This window comes from Suillus discolor, assembly GCF_016758755.1.
Source record: "Suillus discolor strain FC423 chromosome Unknown F5147scaffold_124, whole genome shotgun sequence".
NCBI lineage: Eukaryota > Fungi > Basidiomycota > Agaricomycetes > Boletales > Suillaceae > Suillus > Suillus discolor.
In genome coordinates, this window is record NW_024541371.1 from 62,458 (window position 1) to 78,844 (window position 16,387).

Below are 16,387 nucleotides of genomic sequence, written 5' to 3' on the forward strand. Positions count from 1 at the left end.
TCCTAGTGCGCACACCATTCTCTTCTTAGTAACGGTCCTGTCAATCGGGAACTTTCTTATTGGTGGCACGCTAATCGGATGCAAGTCGTTTCCTCCGTTTACGGACTATCAAGAAGCATTTTCCTCTCCATTACCACCCTCTATGTTCCACTATGGCACTTGGCGAAAGCCATTTCCTTCGTTTATGGACTATCAAGAAGCATTTTCCTCCCCATTACCACCCTCTATGTTCCACTATGGCACTTGGTGAAAGCCATTTCCTCCGTTTACGGACTATCAAGAAGCATTTTCCTCTCCATTACCACCCTCTATGTTTAGCATCTTCAACTAGTGTTCTTCCCTAGTAACGGCCCCATCGGCTGGGAACTTTTGGCATTCCCCTGTTTACGAACTATCAAGAAGCATTCTCCTCTCCATTACTACCCTCTATGTTTGTCGTGTTCAGCTACTGTGCTTCGCAAAAGTCATTTATCTGATGTGCTTAACGAGTCTGATATCTGGTTCCGTCACTGCAAGACTTGAATTTACCAATCTCCGAGCATGTGGAATACCGTCATCACTTTACCCAATATTTCTTACTTCAGCAGAGCCTCACAGCCTCTTACATGCTGCTGACACCACTTTTTTGCTCTGACTGTCAGACTCGCACACTTTATTTGTCCTTACTGTTGACTGACAAGTTGTAAGTGATTTTCAGGCGTTCAGTGTTCATTTTTTATTGAATCTACGCAGAACATGCCCGAAATAACATGTCCTTCCTGCGATAAAAAGCTTGCATCAATCACCGGTTATAGTCAGCATCTTGCAAAAACCACCAATCCTGCCTGTCGTACCCTCTACCTTTCCTCACGGCGATTCGCTCCAGACCCAGCAAATGATGTAGATATAGACGCACCTGATCCAAATCATCCGCTGCATTTTGGAGGTGATTTTTTTGGAACATACGCTGAGGATGAGTTTGCATGGCCAGGGTCAGATGACGAGGGGGATGTTGGTCAAGCACCTATGGATGAAGATGACTCAGATATTGACATCAATGATCACGACGAATGGGAGCCTCCTGCAGCACCAGCACCCTCAAGTCATTCTGCGGAGCATCATGACACTAACAATCATGACAAATGGGAACCTCCTGTAGTGCCAGCACCTGCGCACAATGATGCCTTACACCCACCTACCGCAGATCAAGGCCAAGATGCTTTTCATATGGCGCAGCGGCGACTTCTTGAACACGAACAAGTACCTATAATTGTCCATTACCCTGATCAACGAGCTGGACAGCCCATCGACTCAGCCATCAAGCAGCCAAGCAATATAACCTACCATGCACAGCTTAATGGCTCGAGTGCAGATAATATTTATGCCCCATTCGCCTCGAAGCTTGATTGGGAGATGGCTCGATGGGCAAAATTATGAGGTTCAAGCTCAACTGCGTTCTCAGAACTTGTTTCTATTGAAGGTGTAAGTCCGTGCTTTACTCGAACACTAGGATCAATCTAATTGTAGCACTTCCAGCTTAGCGAAAAGATTGGTCTTTCCTTCAAGAATACATGGGAACTGAACAAGATCATCGACGATGAACTTCCAGGCCGTCCGAAATTCAAACATGATCAGATTGTCGTTGCTAATGAAGCGTTTGATGTCTACTATCGTGATATCATTGAATGCATCAAGGCTCTTTTCAGTGATCCAAGTTTTGCTGACTTTCTGGTCTTTGCACCTGAACGCCATTATGCCGACGAAGATGAGACGATTCGTTTATATCATGAGATGCATACTGGAAAATGGTGGTGGAATAGTCAGGTCGGTGTTTTCTACCTTTTGTGAGCTTCAATGTACTAATATTAATATTGTATTCTTCCTAGAAACACTTAGATCACGAGCGCCCTGGTGCTACAATAATTCCCATCATCATTTCATCAGACAAGACTCAAGTTACAATGTTTTGCAACAAGACAGCATACCCCGTCTACATGACTATTGGAAACATCCCAAAGGATATTCGTCAGAAACCGTCATGCCAGGCACATGTCCTCCTTGCATACCTTCCAACTACTCGCCTTGAACACATTACCAACAAAGCTGCTCGCCGACAGATGCTTGCCAATTTATATCATGCTTGTGTGGGACGTGTACTTGCACCACTCACAGCTGCCGGCATCAATGGCATTAATATGCGAAGTGGTGATGGAATAATGCGTCGAGGCCATCCTTTGTTTGCATGTTTTGCAGGAGACTACCCAGAGCAAGTTTTAGCTACCGGAGTCAAGACAACTCAATGTCCAAATTGCGATGTTCCCTCCGATGAGCTTGGTCTAGCAACTGGTGTCGCAAATTGGCAACCACGAGACCTTGGTGCAGTACTTGATGCCCTCTGCGCTCTTGACCAAGGTGGATTGGCCTTTGTGCATGCATGCGCAGATGCTGGCATTAAGCCTATTGTCCACCCATTCTGGGAGGGACTACCCTTTGTCAATATATTTGAATCCATAACTCCTGATATTCTGCATCAACTATACCAAGGGCTCGTCAAGCATCTCCTCGCTTGGCTTTCTGATTAGTGCTGCCACGGTCCGGTCCAGAACCACGGTTCGAACCGGACTTTTGGTCCGGTTCTCTGTGGTTCGGTCCATGGTTCCCTCACCAGCCAGAACCGGACCGGAAAGCGGTTCTGGGTTCTGGACCTTCACTAGTGGTCCGGTGAAGGTACAACAATTCAGATGGCGAGTCTGAACAATGTTGGGTCTTGCAGAACCTAGCTGCTATTCGACCCTAAAGGGTTTCTGGACCAGGCTCAAGGCTCAGAGAAGAGGAAATATCATGAAAACTTGCTGAGTACTCAGACTCATACTGGTAACTGGTGAAAAGATAACTTGATTATGTAAGCTACAAAAGTGCAAACATAACACTAAGGTAAAAACAGTCTCTGCAAGCCCAGCCAGAAATGAATCCCTACACCGGCCAGCACCTTTATACATGCCAGTACCTGCCCTCTACCCCCGGCCGGGGCTCTTATACTGAGCAGTATAAGAGCCCCGGCCGGGGGTAGAGGGCAGGTACTGGCATGTATAAAGGTGCTGGCCGGTCATGTAGTGCAAGTACTGGCCAGCACAGTATAAGAGTCCCGGCTGGGGGTATAGGGCAGGTACTGGCATGTATAAAGGTGCTGGCCGGTCATGTAGAGCAAGTACTGGCCAGTTCAGCCAGCCTCCTGCTTGTAGATGAGGTCTAAGGATCTTGAGTGGCCATGTCAACTATATACTGGCCACCTTATAATGTATATTACTTTGCCTAGTAATATCCACTAGATTTACGAATGAAAACAGCAACAATACAATGTGCTATGCTATGTCACTTACGCATGGCCTTTTTGGACGGCTGTCTGGCTCTGCTGGATCGATGAATAGTCAGTGGTAGGCTTTTTGGATGGTCTTCCAGATCCCCCAGACTTTCCTCTTTTCTTCCCTTTCTGCACTACCTCCTCCTCCTCCTCCTCCTCCTCCTCCTCCTCCTCCTCCTCCTCCTCCTCCTCAGCCTTCTCCGGCTCCTTACCCTCACTGTCCTTTTCATTTGCCACTTCCACCAGTTTCAACAGCTTCTGGTTCTCCTCCTCCAGCTTTCGCTTTCTCTCCTCCAGCTTTCTCATGTCCTCCTGCAGCATCACCATTTTCTTCTTCTGTTCCTCTGTCTCGCGAAGTTCCTCTTCAACCTTCCTTCTCATCTCATCTTCCTCCCTTTGTTTCTCGTCATCCACTTCCTCTTCCCTGGTCGAAATAGTCTGAGCGGCAGTATCGGTACCATGTTCTTCTCCACCAGCCTCAGTAATGGCAGCATGTTGTCCCTCCTTCGCCTTGACCATGCCGGTGACCCCACCTCTGGCTGTGTTTATTGCCTCTATAACGAGGTCGAGGGTCTTGATACCCAAAATAGAGGTGCCAAGGTAAGAGGGGGTGTTGGGGGTAGCGTTGTCCGCCTCATACTCGATGACTCGCTTACATTCTCTTAGCAGCATCCCGAGACCTAGGCCGATGTAGAGACTCATGCCTCTCATTGTGCAATATGGCAGTTTTCACTGGGGAGTACATGGCACGAACTTGTAGCATCACTCTGTGTGCTACCTGCAGCTATCTCTATATGAGGCGCAGCTTTCCCGCGCAACGCGCGCCATGCGCGCGTACCTTTCCCGCGCTTCACGATGTATATGCGCGCGCGCTTTCCCGCGCTTGAGCGCCCTATAGCGCCAGCCATCCGGAAGCATCCATCCACTGTCCACCAAGTTCCCTAGTGCGTATATTTCCATTTCTCACATTTGCTGATCATTCCATCTTTATTTTTATCATGGACCCTTACTTACATATATCTTTACATACCTTACTCGGTAGCGCTTCGGCTCCGCATGACAGCGCTTAGGCGCCATACTTAAGCGCCAGCAGTACATACACTGACTTACTCTCCCACCAGAACGACAGAGGACTTACTGGTTACTACCCACTATTTACCTAGCAGAACATAGTAGAAATCTATTTGTTTACACCCTCGCATCTCTCTTCTCTTGTCTTACATCATATCATCACTTAAGCAAACTCACTCTTACTCTCTCTCATATCTGTATACACACACACGCTTTCCCGCGCTTCACATTGGCCAACCAGTAGCGCTTTCAGCGCATACCTCTAGATCCTTGCTGCACTTGCTTCCCCTTTAGGGTCGAACGCACTTGTCGTCTCAAGTATAGCAGACTAGGCAACGCGCGACCTTACAACATTTATAGATACAGTCAGGAGCATTGTTTGTGCCTCGCTGTATCGTTGAACCTTCAACTGGAGCCCACCGCGAGGGTTTCTTGTGTTTCTAGGCTCTTCCAGCTCTCCAATCATCCCCCAAATTCGCCTATTATCCTACCACAGTCATTCCTTATCAGCTTCTCCCATATTCCCAAGTTTTCAGCATCTTGTCCTCCTCCCCAGCGCATTAATAAGCGTTTTTCTCACGCGTTTTTCGAGCGGATCTCTCGCAAACTTAGGGTCGTATTCCCCACGTCCGTCCGGTCATTTTGAGCCCTGGCTCATCGAATTTGGAGCAGTAGTTGTGGAGTTATTTAGTTTTTGGTGTTTTTGAGAAGTTGAGGGGAGATAAGGGTTTTCTGGGTGCTCAAAGGCCTGTCTCTTTTAGCTCTTTTGGCCATTTACCATCCTTCAGTGGCTCTGTCCATTGCCCCAATCTGCTTCTTGATAGGACCAGCCCTTGTTGCCCTGCACCATACCCCTTCCTCCTCCTCCCTCTTGCACCTCCGCACTTTTTCGCACTTTCACCAGCCCATTTCGCATCAGAACCCCCTCGACCCTATACCCGTTTTGAAGCCCTCATTCATGGCGTTCATTCGCGCCCATCGCCTCCCAGATCCGCTCCGTCGTTCGCCCACCATTCGCGTTTTCCGTCGCCCCCCACTTTATCGCACCTTTTCCACCATTTTATCTATATCTCCTCACCCTTTGATCGCGCACCTATCGACCCTATACTCATTCTGACCGCATTCGCCGCCGCTTTCCATCCGTCCGATCCGCTTCCCGATACGTTCGCGCGTTCCTCCGCAATCCGCCATTCTCATGTTTCCCTCCCCTTTCCACTATTCTTTTCATATCTTGCTCAGTTCTTGACCAATCCTAGTCGACCCTATACTCATTTCGAAGCCCTCGTTCGCCTCTTTCTATCCGTCTACTCCCCATCGTCACCCATGCAACCATCATCGCGTTTTTTATCACTTTATCGTCGCTGCTCCTCCAGTACTCAAAGCAAAGTCTGGAGATTATCGTTTTATTGCATTGCCTGACCCTCGCTCACTGGCGCAGTTTACCTGGCATACGCGTCAAGGAAACAAAAGGTGTTTGAGGACCCCCAGGTTAGTTTTCTTAGTTTAGCTTAGCTTTGGTTTGCATAGGTAGATGACTGGGGACAGTCATGATTCAAAGTTCCCATGAGATGTAGGGATTCATTTCTGGCTGGGCTTGCAGAGACTGTTTTTACCTTAGTGTTATGTTTGCACTTTTGTAGCTTACATAATCAAGTTATCTTTTCACCAGTTACCAGTATGAGTCTGAGTACTCAGCAAGTTTTCATGATATTTCCTCTTCTCTGAGCCTTGAGCCTGGTCCAGAAACCCTTTAGGGTCGAATAGCAGCTAGGTTCTGCAAGACCCAACATTGTTCAGACTCGCCATCTGAATTGTTGTACCTTCACCGGTCATGTAGTGCAAGTACTGGCCAGTTCAGCCAGCCTCCTGCTTGTAAAATGAGCACATGGCCTATACCCCCAGCCGGGGCTCTTATACAGCACAGTATAAGAGTCCCGGCTGGGGGCTGTGTCATGGCTGAGCTGCCCAGTACCTGCCCTGTGTGCTCGGCCAGGGCTCTTATATGATCATATATAAGAGTGCTGGCTGGAGGCTGTGTCCTGGCTAAGCTGGCCAGTACCTGCCCAATACCCCTGGCTGGGACTCTTATACAGGGATGTATAACAGTCCTGGCCGGGGGCTATGTCATGGCTGAGCTGGCCAGTACCTGCCCTGTGTGCTCAGCCGGGGCTCCTATACGACCATGTAGAAAAATGCTGGCCAGTACCTGCTCTATGTGCTCGGCCGAGGCTCTTATACGTCCATGTATACAAGTGCTGGCCGGAGGATGTGTCCTCACTGAGCTGGCCCCTGCCCTACCACAGTTGGCCAGTACTCCTATACATAGGTGTATGAGCAGGGCTGGCTGGAGGCTGGGTCCTGGTGAAGCTGGCCAGTGCCTGCCCTATGTGCTCGGCCGAGACTCCTATACGACTGTCCATAAGAGTGCTGGCCAGAGGCTGGGTCCTGCCCTACATGGCCAGCCAGCACCCTTATATGTGGTCGTATGAGCAGTGCTGGCCGAGCACTTGTATATGGAAACATCGGCCAGTCCTAGCTCTACACACTGCCTGAGTGGTCACACAGGCTACATACCTTGCGGGTTCAAGGTACACTGGCTGTGCCTACCTCTACACACCGGCCAGCCACATATCTACCTGGACAGGCCGGTACTGGCTGGGACACATTCTACAGCCTTTTGGCACATCCAGGGCACCACTTCTACGTCCAAAGTGACTGAAGGGTCTGCCAGCGCGGGCATCACATCAACTCTGTGCCGCAACGCACTCGCATCATCCACTTTCTCCACACTACAATTGATGAAGGCAGCCTATAAGAATTAGTGCTGCCGCGGTCCGGTCCAGAACCATGGTTCGAACCGGACTTTTGGTCCGGTTCTCCGCGGTTCGGTCCATGGTTCTCGCGCCAGCCAGAACCGGACCGGAAAACGGTTCTCGGTTCTAGATCTTCCCAAACGGTCCAGTTCTGGTTCGGCCTTCCCGAACCATTCTGAACCCTTATCCACTTCCACTTCAACAACTGTCGTCTTCGGGATTCACGTTGTTGATTAATCAAGCTACATTTAGCCTTTTCGAAGGTAAGCACTAACTAATTAAACTCTCAAGTCTCTCACCCGCTCACCTCTATAACAGGAGGTTCTATTCATTGAGGACTGGCTACAACACTGCGCAAGACTACCTTTTACTGGAGGTGGATGTGTTAGGCGCGGTCAAGGTGGATTTTGGAGGGATTGTGTCTTGCGCTATGCTGCAGAGGTGTGTATTTGTGCTCTGAATGCTGATGGCTCCCTCGAGGGCCAGCACCCATCGCTACCAGCGCACGACCCATCACACGCCACACCACCTGCGCCTATGTTGATGCCCGCCACCTCACCGCATCCCCTCTCACTCGCTTGCTGTTCTTTCTGGCTGGCTTTTGCTGGCTCACTCGCCGTGTCTCACTCACCCACTGTCTCTTGCTCACTGTCTCACACACCCGCTGGCTGCTCTCGCCCACTGTCTCTCACCCCGCTGTCTCTCACCCCGCTGTCTCTCACCCCGCTGTCTCTCACCCTCTGTCTCTCACAGCCTGCCTCGATGACCTACTTTCGGATCCAAAGGTGAATCGATATGCATGTCTCATTGCATATTCTCACAACTGAATGCGCTCTGCTAGGCCAACAAGTTGGCACTCCATGTACGGGACATGCCACCCATGTACGGGACACGCCACATGTTGACAACACCACCGGGAAAGTTGGTCCCGTTTTCTGGAATGTAGCTCTTGGTGGCGCCATGGTCTCATTCGAGTTTTGGGCTACTCAGTGAGTTCTCTCTGGCATGCTTTGTGGAGCTCAAGTATGTGTAACGTTCCCACCGGTCGCATCATATTTTGGATCGAACCTCTCGTGCCAACCCAACTCCCAGTACCCTCTCACTTCCTTTGGCACCCTCTCGCTACCTTTGGAGCCCTCCCGCCATCAAGTTGACAAGTTCAGCGCCCTCTCACTACCTTCAGCATCCTCCCGCTTAGCACATCCAATGCCACCAGCACCATGCGCAAACGCGCAGCGCATGTAGACTCGACTCTAGATGGGGAGTTCTCTCAGCTGCAAAGGTGCGTCATGGTGTTTTATTGTTTCAGTGTCTAATAAATTTATTATTTGTATATGGTACCCGCGCTCGCCACCATCTCACGCTGCTGCTCACTGCCATCTCCTGCTGCTGCTCGCCGCCATCCTCGACCCATGCTCATGATCGCCATCCTTCGCTGCCGCTTTCCTATTTCTGGTTGTGTCAACCCCTCGTTATCACAATCACTCTCCTGATACCTCTCGCGCATGGTAATTGGGGGGGAGCAGCCATGTTATTAGATTAGTTACTCAACATGTATACTACTTAGTACTTTGTCAATGTTTTTTTGCGTGCTCTTACAGTTTTTTTTTTGGTTTGGTTTGGGTTCGGACCCCCAAAAAACCGAACCGGACCATAGAGAACGGTTCTCTATGGTCCGGTTCTGGGTTCAGACATTTTGTAGAACCGAACCGATGGTCCGGTTCTTGGTTCTCGTCTAGGACCCTCCGAACCGGACCGAACCGGACCACGGCAGCACTAATAAGAATGGACATGTGTCAGCAGCAGTAGAGGCAGAAGAATATGCAGTTGGTATGCAGTTAGACTAGCTACCCAATGTCATGTAGATGTCTTGTGAATGTTTTTTCTGTTGCTTGAAAAATTTTTGGTTCAGTTCGCACTCGGACCAGACAAGAACCGGACTGGACCATTGAGAACCGTTCTCAATGGTCTGGTTCTGGGTTCGACAATTTTAAAGAACCGAACCATGGTTTGGTTCTTGGTTCTCGTCAAGGACCCTCTGAACCGGACCAAACCGGACCACGGCAGCACTATTTCTGATGCATGTGGCAGTACGGAGATTGATGCACGATGTCAACGCCTCCCCCCAAATCACCATATTCGACTATTTACGAAGGGCATCACAACTCTTTCACGTGTAAGCGGTACAGAACATAATCAAATTTGCCGTTTCTTGCTCGGCATCATCATCGACATCAGTCTACCTAATAATATGTCTTCCGCTCGACTCCTCCGTGCCGTTCGTGGTCTGCTAGACTTTTTATATTTTGCTCAGTACCCATGTCACAGCTCTGAGACGCTGGTTTTACTTGACGAGGCACTTAACCTTTTCCATGACAACAAGGACATCTTTATTGACCTTGGCATTCGGAATTCCTTCAACTTGCCAAAACTCCACTTCACAGCTCACTACGCTCACATGATTCGAATGTATGGCACTACGGACAACTACAATACCGAATACACCGAACGCCTTCACATCGACCTTGCGAAAGATGCTTATCGCTCTACGAACCACAAGAATGAGTTTGGTCAAATGACGACTTGGCTTGAACGGAGGGAGAAAATTTCACGTCACGAGAAATACATTCAGTGGAGACTCGTCGAAAACACCACACGTCCGCATCATCAGCCCCGTCCCCCAGAAATGACATTTCGTCGTACTCAAACGATGACAAAGCATCCTACCATCAAGGCGGTCACATTGGACAAGGTCGCAAACGAATATGGTGCCACGCACTTTAATGAATGTCTCGCACGTTATGTTGCGAAAGCTACCCTTCCTGTCGACACTACTGTTATGGCCAGGCAGCTCGAAGATCGAGCAGCTGATATACACATCCCATTTCAAAGACTACCGGTCTTTCACAAGGTGAAATGGCTCTTGGATAATGTTCGTGGTGATGGGGATCCTCCGGTCACAGTCGATAGTGTCCATGCACGTCCTGGACGATCAGGAAAATTTACATCCGACAGTGTTGCGCCACGATTTGATACCGTGTTCGTTAATGATGGCACAGGCGGGTCACTTGGCATCAAAGGTGAGTGCTCTGAATTGTGCTGTTGACTGGTACTCAGCGGTTACTATTTAGGATATCGAATTGCGCAAGTCCGTATCATATTCTCGATACCTCCCAAAGCCATCCCCCAACTTTTCCCGTCCACATTTCAGCCTCCGAAACATCTCGCATACGTCGAATGGTTCTCTGCCTTCCGTGTACCTGATCGAGATCACGGCCTGCACAAGGTCTCGCGTGTCGTTAAAAATGGAGAACGAATGGCCAGCATCATACCAATCAGCAATATTCGTTGTAGTGCCCATTTGATTCCGCATTTCGGCTCTGTAGCTCCTCGTGAATGGACCTCTGCTAACGTTCTTGACGAGTGTTCATCATTCTATGTAAATACATACTTAGATCGATACAGTTTTGCAACACTGCGCTAGTTGCCAATGATTATCATTAGCTTGCACTATACTATTGGTCTTAGAGCTAGCTACTATAAAATTTCACAGCTTGCGAAAATTTGTCTAAGAACGTCTAATCTATCTAAGTCTATATGGGAGGGTTTTCCTGATGTGCATGCTGTATGCGGTGCTATACCTTGAAATTCTGACAGCTCCTCGCCAAGGTCTGTTGGCCACGGTCTGGATATGTGTGCGATCGTTTGTGGAGGAGGCTAAAATGGAGCAGCCCTGCGAGAATGTATAAAAGATTCCCTCAGATTTCCAGCGTGAATCATCACTCTCATCCCTGACCATGCAGCTTTCTGTGCTCCTGAGCGCGCTTATATCTTTCGTCATTCTTGCTACAGCGTCACCCACGCCTGGAGCCATTTCGAAACGTTCCTGTGAGTATTCATGATCATCAGCAGTATCATATTCACTCATATGCCACAATGCACCACTCAGTCGAGCGAGACTCGCTTGACACGAACTTTCGACGTGATCTCCTAGTAGAGAGCAAAAAGCCCAAGGAACTCGAGTCGCATATCTCTTACGACGATGCCGACGTTCCTATCACCGGAGGTGGGGTGTAACTTATTCGCCATTTATTCATTTATGTATGGTGCCTTTGTACAGGCAAGAAGCGCAAGGAACTCGAGTCGCATATCTCTTATGACGATGCCGACGTCCCAAGTACTGGAGGTGGGGTATAACTTATATGCCATTTATTCATTTACTCATGGTACCTTTTGTACAGGCAAGAAGCGCAAGGAACTCGAGTCGCACATCTCTTACGACGATGCCGATGTCCCAACCACTGGAGGTGGTGTATAAATTATATGCCATTTATTCATTTACCCATGGTACCTTTTGTACAGGCAAGAAGCGCAAGGAACTTGAGTCGCACATCTCTTACGACGATGCCGATGTCCCAACCACTGGAGGTGGGATATAACTTATTTGCTATTTACTCATTTACGCATAGGACCTTTTGCACAGGCAAGAAGCGCGATGAACTCGAGTCGCGTATCGCTTACGACAACTAGGAAAACGAACAGCCTAGCATATATAAACCCGATTGATATGGCTATGGATTCAACGTAACAAGAAGTGAAGGTGTCTATAAAACACCTCAATAGGATAGAAATGTGGATTGATTTAGTCTCCCCTAGCAAGAATATGTAGAAAGAAGACAGGTTCCTTTATTATGAAGTGCATCATATCAGACACTCGACGGAGGATAAAAGACAAGAGGAGGTACGGTGCAGGACTGTTCCGCCCTGGATTAAGATTCAACGATTGAGGAATGCCCTGCTTCCTATGTAGCAGAGAATTCGAAACTTTGAAACAAACCGCATACCGATAAATTGCATCGATAGCCATCTAGATCATACGGAATACACCAAACAACCTCTTAACAAACACAAATTCACCTAGGCACTCTTCGACACGACATGCTTCGGGCCCATCTGCATCCCGTCCAAGTTTCAAATTGCGCATGACCATGCTCCAGGAGCACCTCGACCCTCGCCCACTTGGGGGGCTACACTCTTCGCGAGCGTAAGAAGAGGTGTTTCTGCAGGTTTGCACGCCATGTCCACAACCACACCGTTCGCAGTCGCATCAAACAACGCCGACGGAGGAAGTACAGATCCCAGGCTAGTGCTATTAGTATTTGACACGGTCGCTGGAACGGTGGATACGATGACAGTTGGTGCAGGTCCTTCGGCAGGCCAAGCATCAAGCATCTCGATCAGCTTGATGACGGGTGTCGAGGAATGCTTCGATGAGCACCTGCGCCTTGCTTGTAGTCCGGTTGAGCGGGTAGATGCGTTGAGTCCCCAGGGACTGAAGCGCAATGATGGTGGCTCTGGCGAATCGTCCTGTGCCGATGACGAGGGCGGCAGCAGGCGCACTAATAGGTGGCGCACGAGAGCGGATGGATTCACGAATACAGTGCCAGTCGGTGTTGTCTCCCCAAAGGATGCAGTTTCCTCCTTCGATGACCGGTATGGCCCATGGTATTCACAGCCCAGATAGCTTGTCAAGCAGGGGAATGACGTCGGGTTTGAAGAAAATGATAACTGAGGCGCTTCCAAAGTCAGGAGCAGCCAAGGTCGCTTTTGAGTTTTTCACCGACATCGGCTGTTGCTCAAAAGTGTGGGGAGCCTGAGGACCTCAAATCTAGCGTTATGAAGAGTCGGGGACATGGAATGAGCTATGTGATTTCCGAACAAGAAGTAGCGTCTCGCAGGAAGCTGAGATCCGACCGGTTGACCTCGGACACTCCACGCCCCATGATGTTAATCTTGGGTCCTTTCCTTGCTCCAATCGTGGCGTTCGTGGTGGTTGATGATGTAGTACTTTGGACGGGATCATTCTCAAGAGTCGTTTGTTGAATAGGCTGTTCATATGCCCTTTGCGCGCTCTCTCTTCAAATACGCCAGAACAAGGTACGGGGAACAGGTATAGGATGTAGGAGCAGATATTGCGGTTGGAACTTGAAGGAGCGGGAGAGGAAGTGATAACAAAGGGTTTGAAGATCTAGAGGAAGGAGCTTGTCCTTGGGATGTCAGTCAATTTCTCCCACCAGATGGAGATACGGCCATTGAGTATTGAGTATTGAATATCAAATGTTTGCAGGCTCTTTCGAAACCTTTGACATTATATTGTGCAGAGTGCGTCAAACCAATCCCATAATATGTTCCAGAATCCACGCGCTTTGACGGTATCCGAGTCACGCTCCGTATAGATCATCCCTGAATCAATATTTGCTCCCTCGGTCCTCGCTATCGATGTGGCCTTGTTCTAGTAGACCGGCTTGCTTAGGCACAGACTGCGAACGCGGATTTGGCCTAGCTATCATTGGCCGACGCGGTCCTGAGATTACAGTCCTCTGGGAATTTCCTCAGATGCATTATTGATAACGAATATGCCGAACGTATCTCTTGAGCTCGCGGCATCAGTAAAGAGTGTGAGACGCCTTAAGTACAGAGGAAATGCAGGCAGCTCGGAACAGCCGCGCTCGTTACATAGCGTGACCACACCCCATACTAGGCAGGTGTGATTTATGAAAATTTCTCGATTTCGACTTAATTTAAATTACATCTACTCAAGCAAGTACGATTTTTTTCCAAAAAAAAACGACTAGGTACTGATTGACTCCGAACTAGGTATTGCACCATAGTATCAGCCACGATAACAAAGCGAAAACAGAAATTCATGACACACTGTCGCAACATGCTGCCAGCTCAATTTTCAAGCGGCGGCCGTGGCTGCATGCAAATCAATTGTCCATCCTAAGGGGTGCAGGTGAGTCATATGGTTAAATACTGGTTGCACAGCGACCTGCTCATACTTACGCTACCAAAGTCACAAATCGAGTCATCGCAGCAAGCCTCGTCTATTATGCATGATTGTCCCTTGGTCAAACATGCACCGACAAACATAGATGTTGTCAAAGCAACAACAACGGCGAAGGGGGAGAAATGCATCTTCTGTGCGAGGTGATATGGGATCCTGAGGAGTCAATAGGATGATATCTCTGAGGATGGGGGAACACTGTAGGTGACGACCAGCTTTTATATCCTACATATGCTTATGGACACGATTCTCATCGATTTGGCAGATATAAATTTGACAATTACCATCGGATGATTCTGCATAAGTAGTATTCGAAGTCCAATTGCCCACACGATCAAGGACTATTATGCTTGTTCTCCTCGCGATTCCTGTCTCACCGGCACCTGTTGTTTGTTTATTGACCAACATGGTGAGTACAGCTCATACGAATATATACAAATCAAGTTACTAACACTTCAATCGGCTGCATCACCGTGACGAGTACGAGACTGAAGTATACACTTGTTTATTATCTAGCTTTTGTCCGAGTCCGTCCGCTCGTTTCCATCCTGTCCTATTATGAAACAAAATCACCACGGCAACACACATTCATGTACTAGAACAGATACGAGTGAACGAGGAGGAAAAGGGTGACAAAGTTGGCGGCGATTATTGGTGTGGAAGAAGACCTTGGCGTGAACACTCTCAGTCATTAGCTTGACACTAGGACATCCTAGAACGAATGCCCACACATCAAGAACATCCGTGATTTCTGTGACGGCCTTGATCATCAAATTCAGTTTCATGATTATAGAATCTTCACATTCTCGATTCCTTTGGCTTGCAGACAGCTGTCTCAGTTGGTGTCTAGTGTTACATCAACTATGCGATAACGTTCAGGGAGCGTAACGTTTCGAATAGCCGCCACGTCGGCAGTACGCAGCCACTTCTGAATCGAAAGGACGTGTTTGTATCAAATAGACGCGTCAACTGTGACGCTATCTGGTACTCTCTCTGCTGGCAGCAACCACGTGTGTCGAGGCATAGCTGGTTATGAAGTGCCGGGCCAGACACCGGGCCGTGCGCGTGATTCATGCATCATAATTCATCCACATCCATACAATGCACGCTACGTATGATATGACCAGGTGCAGCATATTTTCGATAGCCTCCGTCACGCACGAATTTATAGGCTAAGCTTAAACCCAGACCCCAGCTCTGCCCCTTCTCCCTCGTATTCACTGGCAGCAATACACGGTGTTACTTTACCCAAAGGTCATGATCAAATTTTTCTCGCAGTACTCTCCTATAGATACTGTCGACGACGATGAGAAACTAGCAAAAAGGTTCGGTGCAGAATCTCATCTCAAGTCACATACCCTTCGCCTGTGGTTGTCCCATGGCGTACTTATTTGCACATCGATTCTCTCTTTTGCGCTATGGATGCGTACGCCTTCAACTCAGCTGATCAACGACACACCTAGTATATACTGTAAGTGGAAGGATCGCATCGAACAGTATAGTTTATGATCTTGTCACAGCTGTAGCAAGTGTTGCTGTCGAGCCCGTAATTATAAGGTTTAACGGATCCTACGAGTTTCCTTCTATCTATCGTGGTCCCCCTTCGCCAGAAATTGATGCCGCTTGGAATGGGATAGCTAATAATTGTGCGTTGTTGTCTCGCTATGCTAATTATAAATTGTCCACCGTAAAACCCAGTAACTCAAATGACCCGTGAAGACATACTCAAAGGAGGCACAACCGAGGCAGAATTGCCTTGGAAAGCCAGGTATCCAGAAACAATCGGTGGACAGTACATTGGTTTTATGGAAGCCATCCACCAATTGCATTGCGTGGTAAGCTATACTGCATCGATAATATGTTCATTCTTGGCTCACACTAGTGTAGAACTTGCTTCGCCAAGCCTCTTGGTCGGAGTATTACGAGTCCATTAAAGAACCTCTGTTCCAAACCACCCCAAGAGTACTTCGTGCGCATATCGGTGAATATTATTTCTGCCTCGAAGCACTATTGCTTATGGTATATCGTTACGGTCCAGATCACTGCGTCGAAATGTTAAGGCAGAATATTATGTGCCATGCCGACACGACGATGATCACATGGTACTGGGTGCAGGGAAAGATCCACCCTATCCCTGACTTCAGCACCCGTCATCGATGCAGGAACTTCGACAAAATATGGGATTGGTCTATCAAAAACTCCGTCCATATTGCTGAAACCGAGGTCACTCGCTACCCAGATACGGTTAACCTCCCAAGACCAAAAAGCGATGAGGAATGAGAAATATCATACTGCTTGCCTACCTGCTCACTGCAC

The 16,387-nt window shown here is 48.5% G+C and overlaps 6 protein-coding genes across 6 annotated transcripts; 4 read left to right on the plus strand and 2 right to left on the minus strand.

The window, feature by feature from the left end:
* Nucleotides 1–735: 735 nt before the first annotated feature.
* On the plus strand, nucleotides 736–2,561 carry F5147DRAFT_781078 (uncharacterized protein; the record flags this gene model as incomplete). The annotated part of the gene is made up of 4 exons (XM_041442566.1): nucleotides 736–1,345; nucleotides 1,442–1,461; nucleotides 1,516–1,803; nucleotides 1,866–2,561. 4 exons carry the CDS (start codon nucleotides 736–738, stop codon nucleotides 2,559–2,561), a joined length of 1,614 nt encoding a protein of 537 aa, XP_041285467.1.
* Nucleotides 2,562–2,993: 432 nt separating this feature from the next.
* On the minus strand, nucleotides 2,994–4,012 carry F5147DRAFT_658767 (uncharacterized protein; the record flags this gene model as incomplete). The annotated part of the gene is made up of 2 exons (XM_041434492.1): nucleotides 2,994–3,228; nucleotides 3,360–4,012. 2 exons carry the CDS (start codon nucleotides 4,010–4,012, stop codon nucleotides 2,994–2,996), a joined length of 888 nt encoding a protein of 295 aa, XP_041285468.1.
* Nucleotides 4,013–7,692: 3,680 nt separating this feature from the next.
* Nucleotides 7,693–8,027, plus strand: F5147DRAFT_727121 (uncharacterized protein). Its single transcript, XM_041439233.1, has 2 exons — nucleotides 7,693–7,921; nucleotides 7,952–8,027. The coding sequence occupies exons 1-2, from the start codon at nucleotides 7,762–7,764 to the stop codon at nucleotides 8,011–8,013; spliced, it is 222 nt and encodes a 73-aa protein (XP_041285469.1). The 5' UTR covers nucleotides 7,693–7,761; the 3' UTR covers nucleotides 8,014–8,027.
* Nucleotides 8,028–9,229: 1,202 nt separating this feature from the next.
* On the plus strand, nucleotides 9,230–12,248 carry F5147DRAFT_841329 (uncharacterized protein; the record flags this gene model as incomplete). Its single annotated transcript, XM_041444366.1, has 9 exons — nucleotides 9,230–10,304; nucleotides 10,356–10,663; nucleotides 11,028–11,112; nucleotides 11,174–11,238; nucleotides 11,359–11,410; nucleotides 11,466–11,531; nucleotides 11,587–11,652; nucleotides 11,708–11,824; nucleotides 11,881–12,248. The coding sequence occupies 8 exons, from the start codon at nucleotides 9,230–9,232 to the stop codon at nucleotides 11,752–11,754; spliced, it is 1,764 nt and encodes a 587-aa protein (XP_041285470.1). The 3' UTR covers nucleotides 11,755–11,824; nucleotides 11,881–12,248.
* On the minus strand, nucleotides 12,108–12,518 carry F5147DRAFT_727128 (uncharacterized protein). Its single transcript, XM_041439234.1, has one exon. The coding sequence runs from the start codon at nucleotides 12,454–12,456 to the stop codon at nucleotides 12,196–12,198; it is 261 nt and encodes an 86-aa protein (XP_041285471.1). The 5' UTR covers nucleotides 12,457–12,518; the 3' UTR covers nucleotides 12,108–12,195.
* A 2,929-nt stretch (nucleotides 12,519–15,447) lies between these two features.
* On the plus strand, nucleotides 15,448–16,362 carry F5147DRAFT_727134 (uncharacterized protein). The gene is made up of 5 exons (XM_041439235.1): nucleotides 15,448–15,542; nucleotides 15,592–15,717; nucleotides 15,770–15,906; nucleotides 15,959–16,052; nucleotides 16,110–16,362. Exons 1-5 carry the CDS (start codon nucleotides 15,494–15,496, stop codon nucleotides 16,349–16,351), a joined length of 648 nt encoding a protein of 215 aa, XP_041285472.1. The 5' UTR covers nucleotides 15,448–15,493; the 3' UTR covers nucleotides 16,352–16,362.
* The last annotated feature ends 25 nt before the right edge of the window (nucleotides 16,363–16,387 follow it).

Coding starts and splice junctions, on each gene's coding strand:
- F5147DRAFT_727121 (XM_041439233.1), top strand. CDS start 7,762: ATGTTGATGCCCGCCACCTCACCGCATCCCCTCTCACTCGCTTGCTGT. Junction 7,922..7,951: donor CCCACTGTCTCTCACCCCGC/TGTCTCTCACCC, acceptor CTCTCACCCCGC/TGTCTCTCACCCTCTGTCTC.
- F5147DRAFT_727128 (XM_041439234.1), bottom strand. CDS start 12,456: ATGCTTGATGCTTGGCCTGCCGAAGGACCTGCACCAACTGTCATCGTA.
- F5147DRAFT_727134 (XM_041439235.1), top strand. CDS start 15,494: ATGCGTACGCCTTCAACTCAGCTGATCAACGACACACCTAGTATATAC. Junction 15,718..15,769: donor GAATGGGATAGCTAATAATT/GTGCGTTGTTGT, acceptor CGTAAAACCCAG/TAACTCAAATGACCCGTGAA. Junction 16,053..16,109: donor AGTACTTCGTGCGCATATCG/GTGAATATTATT, acceptor GTTACGGTCCAG/ATCACTGCGTCGAAATGTTA.